Source organism: Spermophilus citellus (assembly GCF_964194105.1).
Source record: "Spermophilus citellus genome assembly, chromosome: 5".
Taxonomy (NCBI): domain Eukaryota; kingdom Metazoa; phylum Chordata; class Mammalia; order Rodentia; family Sciuridae; genus Spermophilus; species Spermophilus citellus.
Genome location: NC_138186.1, coordinates 54,349,255 through 54,369,434, shown reverse-complemented (window position 1 = coordinate 54,369,434; position 20,180 = coordinate 54,349,255). Strand labels below are relative to the sequence as shown.

The following is a 20,180-nucleotide window of genomic DNA, read 5'->3' as shown; positions in this document are numbered from 1 at the left end:
CTCTGGCCCAGATACGTCACTTTCAAACACACATACACACACACACACACACACACACACACACACACACGTTCTCTCTCTTCCCCGCCCTCCCACCACCAGTTGTGTACAGACATGAATCCAAAGACAGGAGGAAACAAGAGTTGCTCCTGCATGATATTCCAAACCATTGCGCTTCCAGCACAGCTGTGGCTGCAGGAGAGAGAAAAGCACTTGGCCCCAGAGTCTGTTTATGTGTTTGAGCCGAGAAAGTGATTTTTGTTGCAAGGAGCTCTGAGTGAGACAGACAGAGTCAGAGAATAAGAGAGAGAGATAATTATCTAAATTATGTTCGTGCTATTATCGAAGACGAATATAGTTAAAATGTAATTAAATATGACGGGCTAGCAGGATGTAAGCCAAGCTTTGGAATGCTAATCATCAATTACTGCATCCCCTTAGGGGACTCAAGGAGCGTTGTGTGGCAGAGTGTGGGAGCGGGGAGCTTGGGGGTGGGGTCTAAGTGAGATGGAGAGTGTGAAAACAGTCCCCCCTAAACCCTCCATGTATGTCCCTGGGACACTTACCTTTCTGTAGCTGTCACAGGGGTGAGAAGCTTTCAGCTCAGCAAATGTGAAGAGCTGGCGGGGGAGGGTCCTGACCTCCTCTTTGAGAAGAAACTCCTCTAAAAGGGAAAATTATGCTCTGAGCAGAGCAGGTAAAGCCAAGATCAGCTTATATTAGGGCAGAAAATGCAAGTGCATCTGCCAGAGAGCAGGTTGCAGCCCCCCACACTCCAAAAAAATCCCAGGAGGGAAGTCGGGGGAGAAGGATGAGATGGACTATAATTGGGGCAGGAGATACAGTTGTCCATTCTTGCAAGCTTCTGCCCCTCCTTCCCTTTCTCCCTTTCTCTCCCTCTTTTATTTTATTTTTTTTTAGTACTTGGGATTGAATTCCGGGGCACTCGACCACTGAGCCACATCCCCAGCCCTATTTTGTATTTTATTTAGAGACAGGATCTCACTGAATTGCTTAGCGCCTCGCTTTTGCTGAGGCTGGCTTTGAACTCATGATCCTCCAGCCTCACTCAGCCTCCTGAGCCTCTGGGATTATAGGCATATGCTACCATGTCCGGATTCTGCCCACCTCTCTGTCACCAACTGGGCCTAAGAGCCACTTGGGTGCACGTTGAATAACCTGAAGAGTTTAAAAGCACTGGGGCAGGACCCACCTGCCTCTGGCCTGGGGAGTTGTTTAGAGGCTCCGCAGGTGCTCCTGATGCACAGCCAGAGTGGAGAGCTGCCAGTCCAGCAAGAACCAGACTTCTCAGCTCAACCCAGAGGAAGGCAGGCAGCAGGGACTAGAAGCCACCTACATTATGTGCCTCCACCAACCTCATTGTCCCCGTCTCAAGGCCAAGAACACAACAGTATAAGGAGATTGATTCAGATGTATATGGAGACCGATATGAGGATATTTATTCATTTAAAAAATGCTGAAACATAATTTGTTATGGTGCTAGATTCCCAAAGAATTTTGAAATTGGTGAGATTCCTGTACAAAGAGTTAAAATTTCAAACCATTCCTATATTTATTTATTTATTCATTTTCTATACTGGAGATTGATTAAACCTTAGGGACACTTTACCTCTCAGCTACATCATCCCCAGCCTTTTTTATTTTTTTATTTTGAGATAGGGTCTTGCTAAGCTGCTGAGGCTGGCCTTGAACTTGGATTCCTCCTGTTTTAGCTGCCAGAATAGCTGGAATTATAGGCCTGTACCACTCCACCCAGCTCAGACCATCCCATTTTAATGATGCCTGAGCTCTGTAGAATGCTGAAGTGGAAACCTGACCACCTTCTTGGGCCAGGCAGGTGACAGGAGTAGGTGGAGCAGTCAGAGCTGCCTCCAGGAATGAGGAGGGCCACCAGGAGCCAGAGGGCTTAAGTTTGTCACACTTCTCCTAGCTCCTGCCAGACCTTCCAGTTTTCAAGAAAAACTGGACATCTATATTTTTTATTTAAAAGCTAACACAACTTTTAAAAATACCCAGTAAACTAGCAAAATATGTCTTATAAGCCTCTGTGGACAGCTTTTGATCTCAGTGAGCCTTATGCCTGCGACTCCTAACACAGTTTTCCTGCTACCTCAGGTCAGTAGTCAGGTTGGTCCCATTTTTCCTAGGCCTGGCATGCAGGGGGTTCTGAATAAGTAGTTGTTGAATGGACAAAGAGGGTAAATGGAGGAGCCCAGAACTCCCACTAAGTCTCTGGGCCGTGAGGTGCTATAAAATCCAATTAAGCAGCATACAGAATAACTTATTCCTGGGTACAGAGGCCTGCACAGTGAGGCGTCTCTTTAGATCCGCATAAGACGTCTGGGCCAGGGAGCTCTCTGGAAGGGGAGACACAGGATGTGGGCTGACGTAGTGTCCCTGCTGCATAGGACATCCTCTCTAGCTCTGCCTCAGAAAGCCAGTGGGCAGACATGTGGCCCAGTGTAAGGTGTTAAAACACAGTCATTCCCACCTCACCCAGTGTCGTGGGAGTGCTTTCTCCATCACGCACCAGTCCATAGATCATCTTCAGATATGATTACAGAGATGAATGTGGTCCTTGGCCGTCACAACAATGGCAGACAATAAGAGCAGCGTGTGCGGAGGGCCAGCAGGCAGCTGTGGGGTCAGCACGGGAGGGACCCTCATAAAGAACTGTCAGAGGTGTCTTCCAGCGAGTCCCCATGCTCAGTGCGGCCTTTAATACCCGTCATGTCTCAGTGCCACCGACAGAGAGGACGTCGCCGCAGGACGCTCAGTTGGCAGGGGACAGCCTTTATTATTTCCTCCCTCCTTGAGAATCTTTTCCAAAGGTGCATGTTTGCCTTCCAGCCCTGCTCCCCACGGTTGTAAATAAATCTGTTCCCACAGAACCTTTCCATGGCTCGCCAGTCATTCCCCTTCTTGGTTCTGCGTGCTGGGTTTTTTAAACTTTAAAAAAAAATAATTTTTATCAAATATATACATGTACATAATTTAAACAGTCCAGTAGAGCCGCAAGAAAAAGCAGCAGTGCCCACCTCACCCCTCCCTACCCCAGCTCCCGCTCCCCCAAAGCAGTCGCTTTCTTTTTTCCTATTTAAAAAAATTCATTATTCAAGTGTTTTCAGATAGTGAAGTATATTCAAAGAAAACACATTTAATATGGCTTCAAAGTGACACACCTTAGGTAGTGAAATGTCTCCTTCTCACTCATCTTCCAGAGATAGTTTAAAACAAATGTGTGTGGGCTCCTTTTTTTTTTTCATTTTTAAAATTTTAATTTGTTAGATATGACAACAAAATGTACTACAATTCATAGTATACATATAGAGCTCAATATTTCATATCTCTGGTTGTACACAAAGTAGGGTCACACCATTCATGTCTTCATACATGTACTTAGAGCAATGATGTCCATCTCATTCCACCCTCTTTCCTACCCCCATGTTCTCTCTCTTCCCCTCCCTCCCCTTTTCCCCTTTGCCCTATCTAGAGTTCATCTAATTCTCCCATGCTCCCCTACCACATTATGAATCAGCATCCTTAAATCAGAGAAAACATTCTGCATTTGGTTTTTGGGGATTGGCTAACTTTATAGAGCATTATATTCTCTAACTCCATCCATTTACTTGCAAATGCCATGATTTTATTCTCTTTTAATGCTGAGTAATATCCCATTGTATGTATATATACCACAGTTTCTTTATTCATTCATCTATTGAAGGGCATCTGGGTTGCTTCCACAGTTTAGCTCTTATGAATTGGGCTGCTATAAACATTGATGTGGCTGTGTCCCTGTAGTATGCTGTTTTTTAAGTCCTTTAGATATAGACCTAGGAGTGGGATAGCTGGGTCAAATGGTAGTTCCTTTGACCATACTGCTTTCCAAGGAATCTCCATACTGCTTTCCAGGTTAGTTGAACCAATTTGCAGTCCCACCAGCAATTGATGAGTGTGCCTTTTCCCCCACATCCTTGCCAACATTTATTGTGTTTGTATTCTTAATAGCTGTCGTTCTGACTGGAGTGAGATGAAATCTTAGAGTAGTTTTGATTTGCATTTCTCTAATTGCTAGAGATGTTGAGCATTTTTTGATATATTTGTTGATTGATTGTATATCTTCTTCTCAGAAGTGTCCAGTTCCTTGGCCCATTTATTGATTGGGTTATTTGTGGGTTTTTTTTTTTGTTGTTGTTGTTTGGTTTTTGGTGGGTTTTTTTTTGGTGTTAAGATTTTTTAGTTCTTTATATATCCTAGAGATTAGTGCTCTATCCGACATGGGTGTGGTAAATTGTAGGCTCTCTGTTCACCTCACTGATTGTTTCTTTTGCTGAAAAGAAGCTCTTTATTTTGAATTCATCCCATTTATTGATTTCTTGATATTAATTCTTGCACTATAGGAGTCTTATTAAGGAAGTTGGGGCCTAACCCGACATGATGGAGATTTGGGCCTAATTTTTGTAATTTTTGTTCTAAAAGACGCAGTGTCTCTGGTTTAATTCCTAGGTCCTTGATCCACTCTGATTTGAGTTTTGTGCATGGTGAGAGATAGGGTTTAGTTTTGTTTTGTTGCATATGGATTTCCAGTTTTCCCAGCACCACTTGTTGAAGGGGCTCTCTTTTCTCCAATGTATGGTTTGGGCATGTGGGCTCCTTTGTTTTTTTTGTTTGTTTGGTTGGTTTTTTTTTTTTTTTTTTTTGGTACCAGGGACTGAACTCAGGGGTGCTTAACCATTGAGCAACATCCCCAGCCCTTTTTGTATCTTACTTAGAGGCAGGGTCTTGCTGAGTTGCTTAGGGCCTTGCTAAATTGCTGAAGCTGGCTTTGAACTCTTAGTCCTTCTGTCTCAGCCTCCTGAGTCACTGGGATTACAGGCATGTGCTACTGTTCCTGGCTTCCTTTTTTCTTTCTTTAATACAAAGGTTTCTCTACCTTGAAGGTCCTTTGTCTTTCCCTCTGGCTCCCCCTCCTGCTGCATAGTCTTTTACGGTGTGGGTAGCAGGGATGTGCCATCTTCTACTTAACCAGTCACCAGTGACAAGCATTTAGATTGTTTCTGTTCTGCTGTTCAAACAGGGCTGCAGTGCCATCCCTGTCCTGCTGACATGGCACACTGGAAGCCTGGCAAAAACTGAGGCCAGGTGAGGGGCTGGCTCTCAGGGACTATGCATTTCACATTTTGCTACCGGGGAGTCTGTCAGTTCACACTTCCTCTGGCAAATGTGTCAAAGTGCCTGTGTCCCCCGTTCTTTGTCCAGCATAACAACTGATCAGACTGGAAGATTGTCAGGCAAATGTTATAGACCTTTTTTTATCTGTATTTTCATATTTCTAAACTGTATACTTGTGTCTGCTATGTCTTAATTTCATTACCAAAATCATCTGTTGTCTTGCTACTTTGGAAGATCTCTGGCAAACATATACCAGCTCTTCTCTCCCCTTGCCCTTGTTTACAGCTTCTGTTTGTATCATATCAGGGTGGGCATTAGGGTGGCATCTTACTATAGTTCAGAGCCATGCCATGCGCTACACTGTGATCATCTTTCGTTTTTTTCTTTTTCTTAGAGGTAAAAACTTAGCTTCATTTTCTGTATGCCTGTTATTTGTTGATTTTCTACGTACTTATTGCTGGTTCTTCCACCTGTCTTTTATTAGAGGAGCATAGTTTCTCTGGATTTGGTCCGATGCACATGGTGAATCAGTTCTTTCGTCCCTGGAGTCCTCAGTCCTGGAGGGGGCCTGGTCACTCCCTAGCCCTGCACTGCTCTCCTCCTGGGGCTTCCCATCCCAGCTCCCGAGGAGTTCTCCTTCCTCTGCTCCATGCCTGGATTTCTTATCTTTCCTTTGCCTTGGTTTAGTGCTTTGCTTTGGCGAGGCACTTTTTCTGGTAGTTTCTTAGGAATGCTTTGGAGGTAAATTTTTAGAGATTCATGCTTAAATGAGAGTTTCTTCATTCTGTCCCACACCTAACTGGTACTTTGCTGGGAATAGCTCTCTGGCAAGGAACTAATTTTTCCCTCAGCGTTTGGAAGGAAATGTTCCATTATCTTCTAACTCCCAGCCTTGCTTTTGGAGACTCTCCCATGAATCTGATCCTTGGGTCTCTGTGCTCACCTGCTTTCTCCCTTCCTGAAGCACGTAAGGTCTTCTTCTTTTTTTTAATATTTATTTTTTAGTTGTAGTTAGACTCAATATCTTTATTTTATTTTATTTTTTTATGTGATGCTGAGGATCGAACCCAGGGCCTCGCCCATCCTAGGCGAGCGCGCTACTGCGGAGCCCCAGCCCCACCCCCACTTAAGGTCTTCTGAAATGCCTCAGTTCCACAACAGGCTTCTCTGTGGATCATTTCTCCTTCATCATGGTGGCTACTTGGCACACTCTGTAACTTAGAACCTTAAGTCCTTCGTATCTGGGAAGCTTTCTCACGTGCCTTTGGCAGTTTCCTAGCTCATATTTTCTCTGCTCTTTCTTACTGGAACATCTCATTTGAGAGGTGGGTCTCCTAGTTTGAGCTTCTCCTTCTTTCTCCTGTTTTCTTTGTCATTTTGACCTGTTGGTAAAGTTCTTCCACCTAGGTGTGTGTGTGTGTGTGTGTGTGTGTGTGTGTATACTGGACCACTGAACTGCATCCCCAGCCCTTGTTATTTTGTGACAGGGTGTCACTAAGTTGCCAGGCTGGCCTTGAACTTACCATCCTCCTGACTCAGCCTCCTGAGTAGCTGGGCTTACAGGCGTGCACCACCACAACCAGCCTCCACTTAAGCTTTCTAACCCTTTTGTTGAATTATTTATTTCAGCTCATAGTTTTAATTTACAGGAGCACTTTCTTATTTTCAAAATGTTCCTTTTTTTGTATCATTTTAGTCTCATTTCAAAGGTACAATGATCCTTTCTTTTATCTTTCAGAGGATAGTTTTATTCTGCCTACTAAATTGTATCTGTGTTCTGGAATAGTCTTATTCTGTTTACTTTCCGTCTTCCTCTTTCATGTAGAGTCTTTCTTTGATGATCCTTGGTGAGCTGTTCACCTTTGAACCTTAGACTTTGACAAAGCTGGCTGGAAGCTTCGTGATTGGGATGTGGGCTTTCCTGAGGAGGGTTATCAGGCAGGGATGGGGTGTCACTGGGGGACCCCATCACGCAGGTCAGTACCCCCTGGCTTTCGATCCTCCTTACTGAAGTGCTCTTGGAGCTCTGCCTGGCCAACTCCTCCACTGGCTTCAGGTGTCCGCTCAGATGTCACTTTCTAGAGACCGTCCTTGGGTCTGTTACACCAACAGCGTTGCTTTCCCTGCTCACCTGCTTTCCGCTTCCCCGTAGCATCTTTAAGTGCTCAGCCTGTCTCCCTCCACTGGCATGTAGGCTCCTGGGGGCAGGGACTTTGCTCTCTGCTCTGTCCCCCCAGCCAATTTCCAGTGAGCACCCAGTCAGCATTTACCTGTGGAAGGAGGGCAGGGCGGAGAGCTGGAACAGGGGCCAGCACTTTAGGTCTTTCCTCCAGTCTCCTGCCAGGGTCTGAGTCTGGGTCTCGGGGCCTAAAGGGAGAGGGAGGGATGGGGCCTGAGATCTCCCCACCTGGGATGGTCACTCGGTGTAACTTCTCTGCTCAGCTGCCGCAGGGCCCCAGCTTCCGCTGTGCCTACGGTCCCTGGAGTCCAGCCTTTCTCTGTCCAAGGCCTCCAGAGTGAAATGTCTCTCTTGCCAAGGCAGAGGGGGGCTCACCCCACTGTGCAGGAAGTAGGTGGTGGGGGAGTGCATCTGCTCCTTTGACCAGCCTTCAGCCAGTCCTCCGGGTGCTGCTCCTGCTCACCCGCCTGTGCAGCCAGCTGGGGACTCAAGGGCCTGAACCTCCCCAGGGTCTGCAGTGAGTCCCCACTCTGTGCACAGCCTTCTCCACAAGGTGTCAGCCGGATGGTTGGATTTCCTCGTCCTTCCTCTTTGTTTTGTGGGGTGTGTGTGTGTAAAGCGTGCATATTTGATGTAAATGGTGCATTAAACTTCTTCACCACCTATTCAGTGGAGGGGACAAAGATTAAGCCATCGGTTTACTTAGCCATGTTTAACTGCCAGTCTGGCTTCGGGCACACAGACACTTCCTGCTCATGTATTCCACAGAAGGCTCTGGCGTTTGCATTCTCTCATAGCATATACAGCAGAGTCACTAAATTTCCAGACCCTTTGGCACAGGTCCCACAGGAGGAAGCAGAATGGGACTTAGAGAGCCATGCTGGGCGAGCTCTGGCCTGTGTGGTCAGCATTGGGCCACTGGGGCGGGCTCTGGGGCCTCACGGATGGCAAGTGCAGGTCCTACCCCATCTGAGGACTCCCCCGTCCTCTGCTTCCTCAGACAAAGGTGCAGCTGTCTCCAGCCAGCAGTGCCACCTGGAAAATCCACAGCCCTACCGGGGGACCAGCTCCACTTTCCCCAGATTTTTTATAATTGCAGTTTGGTTAATTCTACCTCTGGCAAGTTCCTTCACACACAAACACAGAAACTGTCTTGATCTCTTTCTTCTCTCCTCCCCCTCTTTATTTCAAGAGCTGTTTAAAATACATAAGGAATAAAAACTGATATAACATTCAGTCACGTCCTCATCCCCAGAATTGACCGTAGTTAGTATTTTTCACATACACTTCAAGTCTCTTTTATTTTAATCAAAGCAATGAGACATTCCAGTTAGTGCTGAAGTCTCCTTTGTTCCCTTCCCTCCCTCTCCTCTGAGACCACCGCTGTCACAAATTGAGCACATACACTTCCAGAATATTTAAGAATATTTAACAAGCATGTACATTTCGTGGAGAATGTGTAGCTTTGAGTGTGCCATCCCACATTTGCTCAGGGTCCTGGACCTCGCTTCTCAGTGCAGCCTCTGTGTTGGGATCCATCTCCCCGACTCACCTCTCTGTGGAGGAGAGCCTGCCATGCAGGTCCCCACAGGAGAGGACATAAAGACATGCTAGTGGGGCTGTGTGAGGGCCTGGGTTTCATCTCCAGCACCATTGAGGAAAAGAAAAAAAGACATACTGGTGCTCGCCAGCAGACACTGTGCTTTCCCCATGAGCCGTGTTCCTGTGTGTCTTGGGGAATCCATCTGACCCTGCGCAGTAAGAGCCATCACTGTGGTCTCCCCAGGAACCATATAGGAAATGAGACTCCAGGGGCCAGTCGCTGGCCTGTGGTTGGCTTGTGATCCACTTGTGTGGGATCCCCATGGTTCTGGCCACTGTCATCCCCAGCCCTGGAGTCGTGACCCACCTGTGAGTGAGGCATCACTAATACTCTAGGGCCCAGGAGAATAAAATCCAGGGGATGGGGATGGGGCTCGGTGGCAGAGCTCTTGCCTGGCACGCATGAGGCACTAGGTTTGATCCTCAGCACCACATAAAAATAAATACATAAAAGGTATTGTGTCTATATACAACCAAAAAAATATTAAAAAAAAAAAAAAACAGGGGACAGTGAGTAGTCAGTGGCCCCCAATTCCCAGCCACATTTTCTGAAAGTTCTTCATTGTTCTTTGGTGGAAAGAACACAAACTAACAGACACTAAATCCTGCTTCTGTCTTGACTGTACACCTGGCTGCCCTGGGATGCTACGCAGATGGCCCATCTTCTCTGCCTGGTGCCTCACCTCTGGGCGGGGCTCCTGCTGGCTGCCCACCTACCCTACAGCTTGTCTAGGGACCCAGACGTGGTCTGCGTGGTCTGACTCACTGGGCCCCTTCCCTCACCTTCAGCAGCCACCTGCTGTGTTCCTACTGTGTCCCTGTGACTTTAAGTGCATGACAGCATTTAATCCTCATTCCTCAAGCAGGGGCTTTGAGAAGATTGCTTTCAATCCCTTGTTTTTCTGATGTGCTTGATTACCACTATGGCAACAACATAATTTTATTTTCTTTTTTTAAACTTGATATATATAATATTTCAGCCTTATTATGAGTTAAATTGAGTTTTGTGGGTGGGCCTGGGAACCCCATCAAAATTTATAGCTCTATTTCTTTGGAAAAATTGCTTTCAGGCATCACACAACCAATTACAAGGGAAGTTTGGAACTCCACCAGTTAGTTGAGTCCACTGTACTGTTTGCATTGTTCCCTAATTAGTTTGTGGAAGGATAGTTAATCTCCCTGGTGAAACAATAAATTTCTTTTTTTTTTTTAAATATTTATTTATTTATTAGTTATTGGCGGACACAACATCTTTGTTTGTATGTGGTGCTGAGGATCGAACCCGGGCCGCACGCATGCCAGGCGAGCACGCTACCGCTTGAGCCACATCCCCAGCCCAACAATAAATTTCTTAAGGGCAGGCAGTACAACTCGCAGAATCCCCCATCACACCCGGCAGGTGCCAAGCTCAAGAATATATCAACACATTCTTGTTTAATTTCTCCAAAGCCCAACTTCCTGTCTGCCTCAAAGAAATGGGTGCTGATGGCAGTCACCTGGGGTGCCCCTGGTGGTCATTGACTCATATACTGTCAAACTTGTTGACTCCTAGATGAGGCCCAGGTTCGTCTGTTCCAGGTTCATTAATTTTTTCTAGAACTTAGTGTATGTTAACACTGTTCTGGGTGTTTTATGTTTGTTAATGTATTTAATCTTCATAAAAATATTTTAAGGGGCTGGGGGCTGTAGCTGAGTGGCAGAGCGCTTGCCTAGCATGTGTGAGGCACTGGTTCGATCCTCAGCACCACATTAAAAAACAAAACAAAATCATAAATTAATAAAAAAAAAATTGTGTGTTCCTCTACAAATAAAAAAAAATAAAATAAATATTTTATTTTCAGTATTCCCATTCTACAGATGACCAGAGAGGTTAAGCAATTTGCCTAAGGTCATAGAACTGTTGAAAGTTTAAACTGAGATTCAAACTCAGGCAGCCTGGCTCCAGGACCCAAGCTGTCAACCATTGCACCCTTGTCTGTGAAAGACCAGGATAAAACCATTCCTGTCACCTGGAAATGCTCTCCATAAGGGCACAGCACTGCATTTTCACCAGCTTCATACCGTGTGATCTGTGTCAAATCCTTGGGCAACAGACAAGGTAGATACATTTTCTACCAAATTCAAACAGTATGGAAAAGTCAAAAAATAAAGTAAATCATTCTCAAAGTTCTTCCATCAAAGTTAAGATCTTGGTTGACATATTGGATTCTATGGACGCTCCTCTATGAGTACATGTGTACGTTGGGTGACATGGGACCTCCTTCCAGATGCATTGACAAGTGAGGAAACCACGCCTTAGGAAAGTGTGTGCTTTGTCCTCTACAGAGCTAACAGGTTCAGGGTTGGGACTTTGGTCCTGTGTGGAGTTTTCAGTTTATGGTAAACTCTGAAAGTAAAGTGCACAGTTATCTTTTGACCCCGTTCCTCCCATTTAGACACCTTCCTCCCAGGACCCAGTCCTAGTGCTGAGCTGAGAAGGCTGCCACAGCCGAGGCTGTGTTAACTTTCCTGGAAATTGTGCCTACTGAAGAAGAGACTCTGGGTGCGTGGTGGGTTGGGATACTTATGCAGATGTCAGTAAAGCTCACTAAAAGCCGCTGTTGAGCTTCTACTTGGATCAAATCCCCTGGCCCTGTGAAATCTCAGCTGAGGTGGTGTCCTTTGAGGAAGCACAGTGATTACAAATGCAGCTCAGTTGTGGTGATGCTGTTCCAAAGCCACCTTGTCTTTCCCTGTTGAGCAGCATCTCCAGTTGTCTTAAAGAAGTCTAGGGGAAATGGAATCTGGTGGCTGGGGAGAGAGGCGCTCATTACCTCCCCCCAGCCAGCTTCCTTCCTGCAGATACTTTAGTCTTAGGATTGGTATCTACTTCTGCTGAAAATGAAATCATATATTCAACTCTCAAGCTGTGTTAGTGAAAATGAACTCTAATGTGATTAGATATTAATGCAGCGTAATGGAGGATCGGTAGTAAATTGAGACCTTCTGATCTTATTACTCCACAAATGCTCCCTCCTACTCAGGCTGCTGCCCTGCCCAGAGCCCTGAACCCCAGAAAGCCTGGGGCAAGGAGAAAAGAGCTGCGGGAGGGGAGAAGGTGGGAAGCGGGGGCTGGGAGCCAGGCTGCTCTGAGGCCCTGACCACTGACAGCAAGCCTCACTTCTCCCTGAGCCCCTTCCTCTCTGCACTGCCCGGGGGGGGGGGGGGGGGCACCTGTGGAGGACCTAGAGCTCCCAAATGTAAAGTCTTACCTTAAATCCTGCATCACTAGGAGATAGACAGGCATAGGGCTGGAAAGCCAAGAACAAGATCTCCGTGCGGTCTGCTCTGCTCCTCCCCGCCACCCCTAATCCTCTCGTGAAATGATGACTTAAACCCAGTAACAGTGGCTGTAACTTGTGCTGGTTGTTCCCTTTCCTGGTCTGGGAGGCAGGTGGGTGCCATCAGCTTCCTTTACGGACAGGGATGAGACACTTAGTTCAAAGTGGCAGCCAGGCCTGTGGAACCCCAGGACCTCGCACACCTCCCGGCCCGCAGGCTTGTCAGAGTCTCCTGCCAAGAAATGGGCAAGAACGCAGCTCTGGGGATGTCAGGTGGCATCACCTTCGTGTATGAATAATGGTGTTTTCACAAGGAGAATGATTTTTCTTACTCTGTTTTTAGAAAACTGCTTTCAGAGGCGCAGCCTTTGCACACAGGATGGTAACGACTTTTTAATGACCTTAAGAGGACTGGTGTCCAGGCAGCAGTGAATCAATCTCAGTGGGAGGTTGGTAGTGAGAGGGAAGATGGAACACCTGAAACAAGAGGGGAAAACAAACTGCAAATACATATATTTCCTTTGCTAGCGTTCCTTGGTAATTAGACAATTACAGGAAACAGCTTCGTGGCAGCTGGCATTTCCACTGTGTGAATGGAGGAGGGATGGCAACGACTGTGAACTCCTCACGTTTATTATAGAAAATATTATTGGAGTTTATGGTCGCGGGTGCCTTGTGCTCCTCCAGTGCATTCTGATGAGCTGCTGGGCACTAGCCAAGAGCCAAGTTCCTCCTCTCCAAGTTTGTTTGGGGCCTGCTCTGCTAGCTTTTAAAGGAGTGGCCCTGCCCAGGCTGATCAGAGCAGAGTTGCCTTTAAAATTCTGGGTTTGGGGCTGGGGATGTGGCTCAAGCGGTAGCGCGCTCGCCTGGCATGCGTGCGGCCCGGGTTCGATCCTCAGCACCACATACCAACAAAGATGTTGTGTCCACCGAGAACTAAAAAATAAATATTAAAAATTCTCTCTCTCTCTCTCACTCTCCTCTCTCAGTCTCTCTTAAAAAAAAAAAAAAAAAAAAAAAAAAACTACTCAAAATTCTGGGTTTGCTTCTGAGAGCTCCCAGAGCCAGGCCAGGCTTTGGAAATGGGAAAGCTGGAGGCCTGGGGAGCCCCGCCTGCCCCCAGGTGCCCTCTATGGCACCATAGTGAGTGGCCTGCTGCTCCAAGCCCAAGTTCTGGGCTTGCCCACCCCTGCCCTGCTGCCCTGCTGCGAAACTCTCCTCCCGGAACCTCGAGGACCTGCCCCCACACACACATCCGATGAGTTGCCCTGGTCATTCTGCCCACGGCCCTCTGGGGTCACCATCCCATCCTATTTTATGGATGAGGAAATGTATTTTATGAGCTCCCGTCACCCTAATTGTGTTTATATTTTGCTACACTCTTGTCCCATCAGACATGGCCTACACTTGGTGTTCATTTTTAGAGGGCTTTATAAAAATCCTAAGTGCCAATCTCAGGGTATGGGGTGCCCTCTTTGATGAGATGTTGGTCTGAGTGGGGCACCGTATGTTCCTGCCTCTCAACTGCCACCCTTCCTACAACCCCCACCCTTCCTACTGCACAAGCACCCAGGCTGGGAGGCCCCCCTCATGTACAGGGCCACCAGCATGGGTCAGTTGCGCCGTGTAACCAGGCCAACGGTTGTGTTTGCTCTCGCAGGTCCTGGCAGTCGGTGACTTTTGAAAGGCAGCCTGCCTCCTTCATCCGAATCGTTGGAACACACAACACAGCAAATGAGGTAAGGGCCTCTTTCCATGAGCAGCGCCGTGCCCTCTTGTGATGTCCGGTAAGTGGTGCACCGAGCTGAGGGGAACCGTTGGCTTTGCCTGCTAATGGCCTGCTGTCCCCACAGCTCGGTGCAGAAGAAAGCCCCTCTCTGGCCCACGGGGCTTTTGTGATCGCGCCTAGCTGTGCCTTCACTAGCAAATGAAGCCAGCACCTACTGCTCTGCTTATTCCTCCCACCCCTTTGCAGAACCCGCCATCACAGAGCCCTGGAGAGGTCAGGCGGCCTGTCCCTCCTCTCAGAGTCCTCAGCCCTGAAGATGACGGGGTTCATGGGGGCCCTTAGCACTCTGAGTGTGGTGTCCAGCATATGGATGTGCTGTTAGCATCATGTGCTTATTTCTCACTTTGATGTCCTCGTCCCTCATGTGGTGTGCCCCACTGAAGGGACTGCTGGTCAAAGACGTGACATGTAAGGAGTAACAATGTGGAAATTCAGGAGGTAAATGAGAAAGAAGCACGAAAGTGGGAATGATCCTAGTTTTCCTCTATTGTGCACCTTTCTCAGTCTCAGTTCTGGTGGCTTCGTGGGTGTCCACCAGAGCAGTGGCCTGGGGCCCCATGCCTGGGCCTGGTGCTCTGCAGCATCACCTTAAAGTCCTTGTTGTTTTGACCTTTGAGTCCTGTTTTGTGGAGCGCGCGCCCAGGGCTCTCCTGCTCCACCTCCTGCCACTTCTCGCCTTCCCAGGCCTGGCTCTCAGCCACAAGCTCCCTGGGCCCTGGCATGGGTGCTGGAGGGCTGGGGTCTGGTGCGATTCCTAGTGCTAGTCACTGGATAGGGCCCTGGACACCACGAGGGGCTGCGATGGTCTGAGGGTGTTCCTGTGGAGCAAGTAGCAAATACAAGGATGGCAGGGTAAGCTGGAAGAGGGTGGTCACTTTTCCTGCCTTTTGAACACAAGGCTCTACATTTTCATCTTGCAACTAGCCCTGCCTGTTTACAGAGCTGGCCTAGCTCATGCATTGTGTTTGTGGAATCAGGATTTTCCCAGAGCTTGTTTACAGGCTCCTCTCTGCAGGAAACACACTGTGGCTATGGATCATTTTTATTTAAAAAAAAGGGGGGGGGCACCAAAATTAACCTAAACTATTGCATTATTTTTATTTATTTATTTATTTGGGTACTGGGGTTTGAACCCAGGAGCTACATACCTCCCCAGTCCATTTTATTTTTTTATTTTGAGACACAGTCTAGCTAAGTAGCCAAAGCTGGCCTCGAACTTGCAATCCTCCTGCCTAAGCCTCCTGAGTTTCTTGGAGTACAGGACACGTTTCCTACAGTTAAAATATACTGGCTTTTTCTAAGAATGCTTTGAAGTGCCAGACACACCTCAGGTTTTTTTCTCTTGTTTCTTCATTTTAAAACAAACCTGAAAATTATAGTAGTAAACTAATTGTTATTTTTAAAAAGCAAAAATCAAGAATTCTAAACATCAAGTCATAAAAGCACTTTTTTCTTACTTTGTGATGTAACAAAAGTAAATTTTTAATCTACATTTTAATATACATTTGATTCCTAACCAATAATATTGTAATAATCCTGCCAATAAATTTCCAGTTTTTCTTACTACTTAAGCTACATTAATTATGTGTTACTTACTAAATTTGAGAAAAACTGAAATTTATTTTTACAGGTAACATATTGAACTATTACAATTAAAATTAAATATTTTTCATTTGCAATCTTTACTTCTAGTATAGTACACTTTATAATACACATAATTCACTTTATGGCCTAGCCAGGGTCTCTTCCAGGCCTGAACTCAGTCCCAGCCTCATCACCTCTGGGGCCAAAGGAATGAAAAAGAACCTTGAACATTTTATTTCAAAGCTGTTCTTGATGGAGAATATCTTCCTAGACAAGGCTCTAAAGTTGGCAAAAACCTCTTTTCCATGAGGAATTTCCCCAAAATATCCAGGACCCTGTTCCCTTGGGTGAAGATGATGCCAATCAGTTTGCATGGCTGGCCAGCAGGCACTAGTGACATGGTGGTCCATCTCATAAAGCTGATGAGTAACTTGCTCATTGCCTTATTGAATCAGTTATTGATCATAGTGTTTCCAACTGGAAATCATAAAATGAATGATGAACAGGACCATAAGAGAAGATCCATAAGCTGCAGCATCCTCAGAGCACACGGGAGGACGCAGGGTCCACACCGTCCTCGGAGCACATAGGAGGACATGATAAAGTTGGTTTCCAAGGGTGTCAGGGATGTAGCTATCTGTAGCTGTTCCGAGGTTCTGGGACATCCTTTGGAAGAAGCAGTGTCACCTGCCTTAGAGAAGCGGCAGCCCAGAGGTAGAAGGGATGGGCTGCTTCCTGCGAAGGAGGATGCATCTGGAAGGCTGGGCAGGACTCCTGGGAAATAGCACTAGAGGAAAACCGAGATGCCCGACAGGAAGGTGCTTGCTGCCGCATGGGCACAGCCAGGGAAAGGACACTGGGGTGGGAGTCCAGGACAGTCCTCATGTGTATTACCATGGGAGCAGAACTGTGCCATCAGAAATAGGGTTCCAGGCACCTCTTTATCACTGCGGGGGGTGGCCTGGAGGGCAGGGTTGCGGGGTTTCCACAGTGTGTCTCCTCTTGGTTGCCAGGCAATGCCAGTGGCTCTTAGCCCAGGCCGTGGGAGCAGAACACGTCAGCGGGGCCTGAGCAGCAGATGTTCGTTTCTCCCAGCTCCACAGGCTGGAAGTGTGAGGTCAGAGTGTCGGCAAGGTCTAGCACTTCAAGGGGGTCCTCTTCCTGTCCCCGCCCTCACTGGCCTTCCTTGGCGAAGGCACTCAGAGTGTGATGAACTCCCACCGCCCTTTTCCTTCATGCAAGGACATTGGTCCCCCCAAGGGGCTCCGCCCTCGTCACCTCATCTAAACCTGTCCACCCCAAAGTTTCTGCCTTCTACTACCAGTCCACTGGGGATTAGGGTTTCAGCGGTGTGTCTGGGGGATCCAGAAACGCAGTCAGTTGTCGCGGCTGTCATTTCAGGCAGAGCCAGGACTTGTTCCCTTTTAGCTACTGGGTGTTTGTGAACCCAGAGGCTTCGTGCAAATTGCCAGGAATATAGAGGGAGTTGAGAGGTGAAACTGTGTAAAAGACGAGCCGTTTGCCACGTTCCCAGGTAGGTCTGCTTGCTGCAGACACTGCAGTGGTGGGGTGGTGCGGGGAGCCCTGTGTGGAGTGCTTCTGGGAGTGGAAGAGCTTTCAGGGAGGTGGGAGCTGTTTCCACAGAAGGTAGAAAGTGGCCCAGAGAGAATGTCAATGGCCAGAGCTGCCTGCTCTTCAGAGAGACCATGGCCAGGAGCCCAGGGAGTTGACCGCCGTGACCTCCCACCATCCGGGTGCTATTGGAGTAGCAGAGGGCACATGCCCAGCCATGAGTGGAACCGGCTTCTGAGCCCAGACGGCTTAGGCTTTTGCCCACTGTGGGTCGCGCTCGTCTTGCTCTGGTGGGCCAGGCCTCCTGCCTCCAGAGGGGCTGGCATCTGTGGGCTCCACGGTGGTTTTCCCCTTTTCCCTTCATCAGCTGGCTCTGGGGCATCAGCGAGCGGCCTGGCAGGCTGTGGAGGCCCAGGCTTCCCCATCACCTGTTCCACAGGCTCTGATTTCCTGCAGCTCCCGGGCCTGTCCTCTGGGAAGCGCGCGTCTGCTGCTGGCATCTGTCTCTCATCTTCTGTCGTGAGCACCACAGCAATGAGTTCATTAGGTTTTTTAGCTTCGTTTATGACTTCTGTCAATAGAGTCCCTAATGCTGGCCTCTGAAGACGCCCACCCCGCTGCTCCCGTGTGCTTGGCGCTGCCCTCGTCATTTGCTCAGCGCCTCACACCTCTTGCCTGTCATCTCCCGCCAGTGTGTCTTCCTGTCCCTCTGCCCTGCAGTCTCCTGCATGGGACTGGTTCTCACGTGCCTGCTGCTCCTCTCTTTGGCCTTGTGTGGTCTCTCCATGTCTTCTCTGCCCACTCTCAGGGCTGCCCTTGTCTCCCCTGTGCCTGGCACTAGATGGCAGACTTGTCAACTTGTCCTCGAGCTCACCCACCATCCCCTTCAGTTGGTCACCTGATTCCCCAGTGCCTGATGCTACCAAGCCCACTCTTGGCTATTCCTTGGCCACTTTTTGGTGGTCTCAGTGGCTACTTCAGCAAGCTTGTGTGCATTCGTGGTCATCTCCTTGCCTCCATGGCTGATTGTCTCTGAGCTGCCTGTGGGAGGCAGACATCACTCCCCTTCCTAAACCTCTCTGGTCTGGAAAAGGTCTTGTCACTCTCCCTGCAGCATCAGGGCAGGCCTCAGTTCCAGCTGGCAAGTGCGGCAGAGCAGGCCTGGTGTCTCCCATCATCCACCCCCCCTCATCTGGTGACCTTAGCATATAACGGAGGCACACACCTGCACCCTCGAATCCACGGAATTCAAACAAGATCCAGTCTGGGGCCCTGTGAATATGGTCAGTGGTATTAAAAGTGATAGAAGTGGCGTCTGTTTCTTGTTATGGCTTTATGAAGCCCTGAGTTTGAGAGAAAGTTCTGGAGTGATTTTTCAGTAGACAGGAAGCTGAGGGTTGACAGGACCACAGGAAGAGCGAGCTCTGCGGCACAGAGACGGGCTCCTGCCACAGGACCGCGGGAAGGCATCTGCCATGTCAGTAGCAGAAACTGAGGAGGCATTGACGGGTTGCACCGGCTCTCTCGGTTCCCCTGTGCTCTTTGGACTCATGTGGCAAGAGGAGAGCTGTGTCACGGTCACCTTTGCATCTTCCACAGCTAGCGTGGTGCCCCGCATGTGTAAGAGTAGAGTATCTGTGAGCCACGCAAACGGAATAATCTGTTCAGCCATCTCTGCTCCACTCAAACAGGAATAAAGGGAAAGATTTAGTAAAATAACTTGTCGTTACCAAGTGGCCGTGGCATTCCAAGACGGCCTCCGTGATCATACTGAAGGTTTCCTGAACCCAGAAACCAAAAACTTCTATAAGTGAAAAAGTGTGAGTCCCAAGCATTCAGCATCTCTTAGGTTAGGACCCTTATCATAAAATAATAATGACCTGAAATGACCTACAGGTGGCTAGCGTTGACTGAGCACTGATCCCAGGCCAGGCCCTGTTCCAGGCCCTGTGTCCTCATCACATTATTTAACACGTGTGCAGGAGGTTCTGCCCAGCCTCCTCTGAAGGTGAGAAAGCTCCGGGGAGCAGCGGGCAGCTGTTGTCCATCCAGAAGTGTGGCTCGGCCCAGATCTCTGGAGAAGTTTGGTGTGCCCAATATACCTGAACAAACGTGTGTGCCACCTTCTGAATACAGGCCTGAGCACTTCCGCTCCTGTGAGTCCTCTGAACGAACTCTCGTGCAGGTCAGATTACAAATGAGTACACCACAGCAGGATTCACAGCAGGACCTGGGGCACCTCCACATCCATCCACAGAAGAAGGGGAAAATAAAGCACAGTGCGTCCCACAGTGGCTGATGACCCAAGTGGGTGAATGGCAGACCGTCTGGAAGGACAGCAGAGAACGTGAATAGTCAGATCACATTCATCTGGGCGTGGTGGTGCCCCCCTGTAATCCCAGCAGTGCCAGAGGCTGAGGCAGGAGGATCACAAGTTTAAGTGCAGACTCAGCAATTCACTGAGACCCTGCCTCTAAAACAAAAAATAAATAAAAAGGGCTATGGATGTGGTCTAGTGGTTAAGCACTCCAGGGTTCAATCCCTGTTAACAAAAAAAAAAAAAAAGAGGTTATATTATAGAAACTTCCAAACCCGTCCCTGTTAACCGGCATGTTTGCACAGGGGGAACTGCTAAGAAGAAAAGGCAGGGGGGCCTCTGGATCCGGCAGAATGGCAGCTCCCTCTGGTGGGGCTTGCAACTGGGGCACGTGGAGGCCCGCTTCTTGACCTGGGTGGTGTTTGTGTCAGTGTTCATGGCATAATCATTCAACAAACTTTCAGTGTATAGTTTTCACAGTGAAAAATTTTGGTTTTAAGCAAAAAAGAAACCTTGATTAGGAAACTGAAGCTAAGAAATGCTAACTAATCTGTGCAAGGACCCTGCCATTGAGTGTCAGAGCCAGGATTCAAATCCAGGCAGGCTGGCTGTCAACACCCCGGC

The 20,180-nt window shown here is 48.1% G+C and overlaps 1 protein-coding gene across 2 annotated transcripts in view; it reads left to right on the top strand.

The window, feature by feature from the left end:
* BTBD9 (BTB domain containing 9) overlaps positions 1–20,180 on the top strand; it is a 404,071-nt gene that overhangs the window by 372,562 nt on the left and 11,329 nt on the right. For both annotated transcript variants that reach the window (XM_081294490.1, XM_081294491.1), the window contains exon 10: positions 13,955–14,033. In XM_081294490.1, coding sequence (XP_081150616.1) covers positions 13,955–14,033 — 79 coding nt within the window. The remainder of the gene's footprint in view (positions 1–13,954; positions 14,034–20,180) is intronic.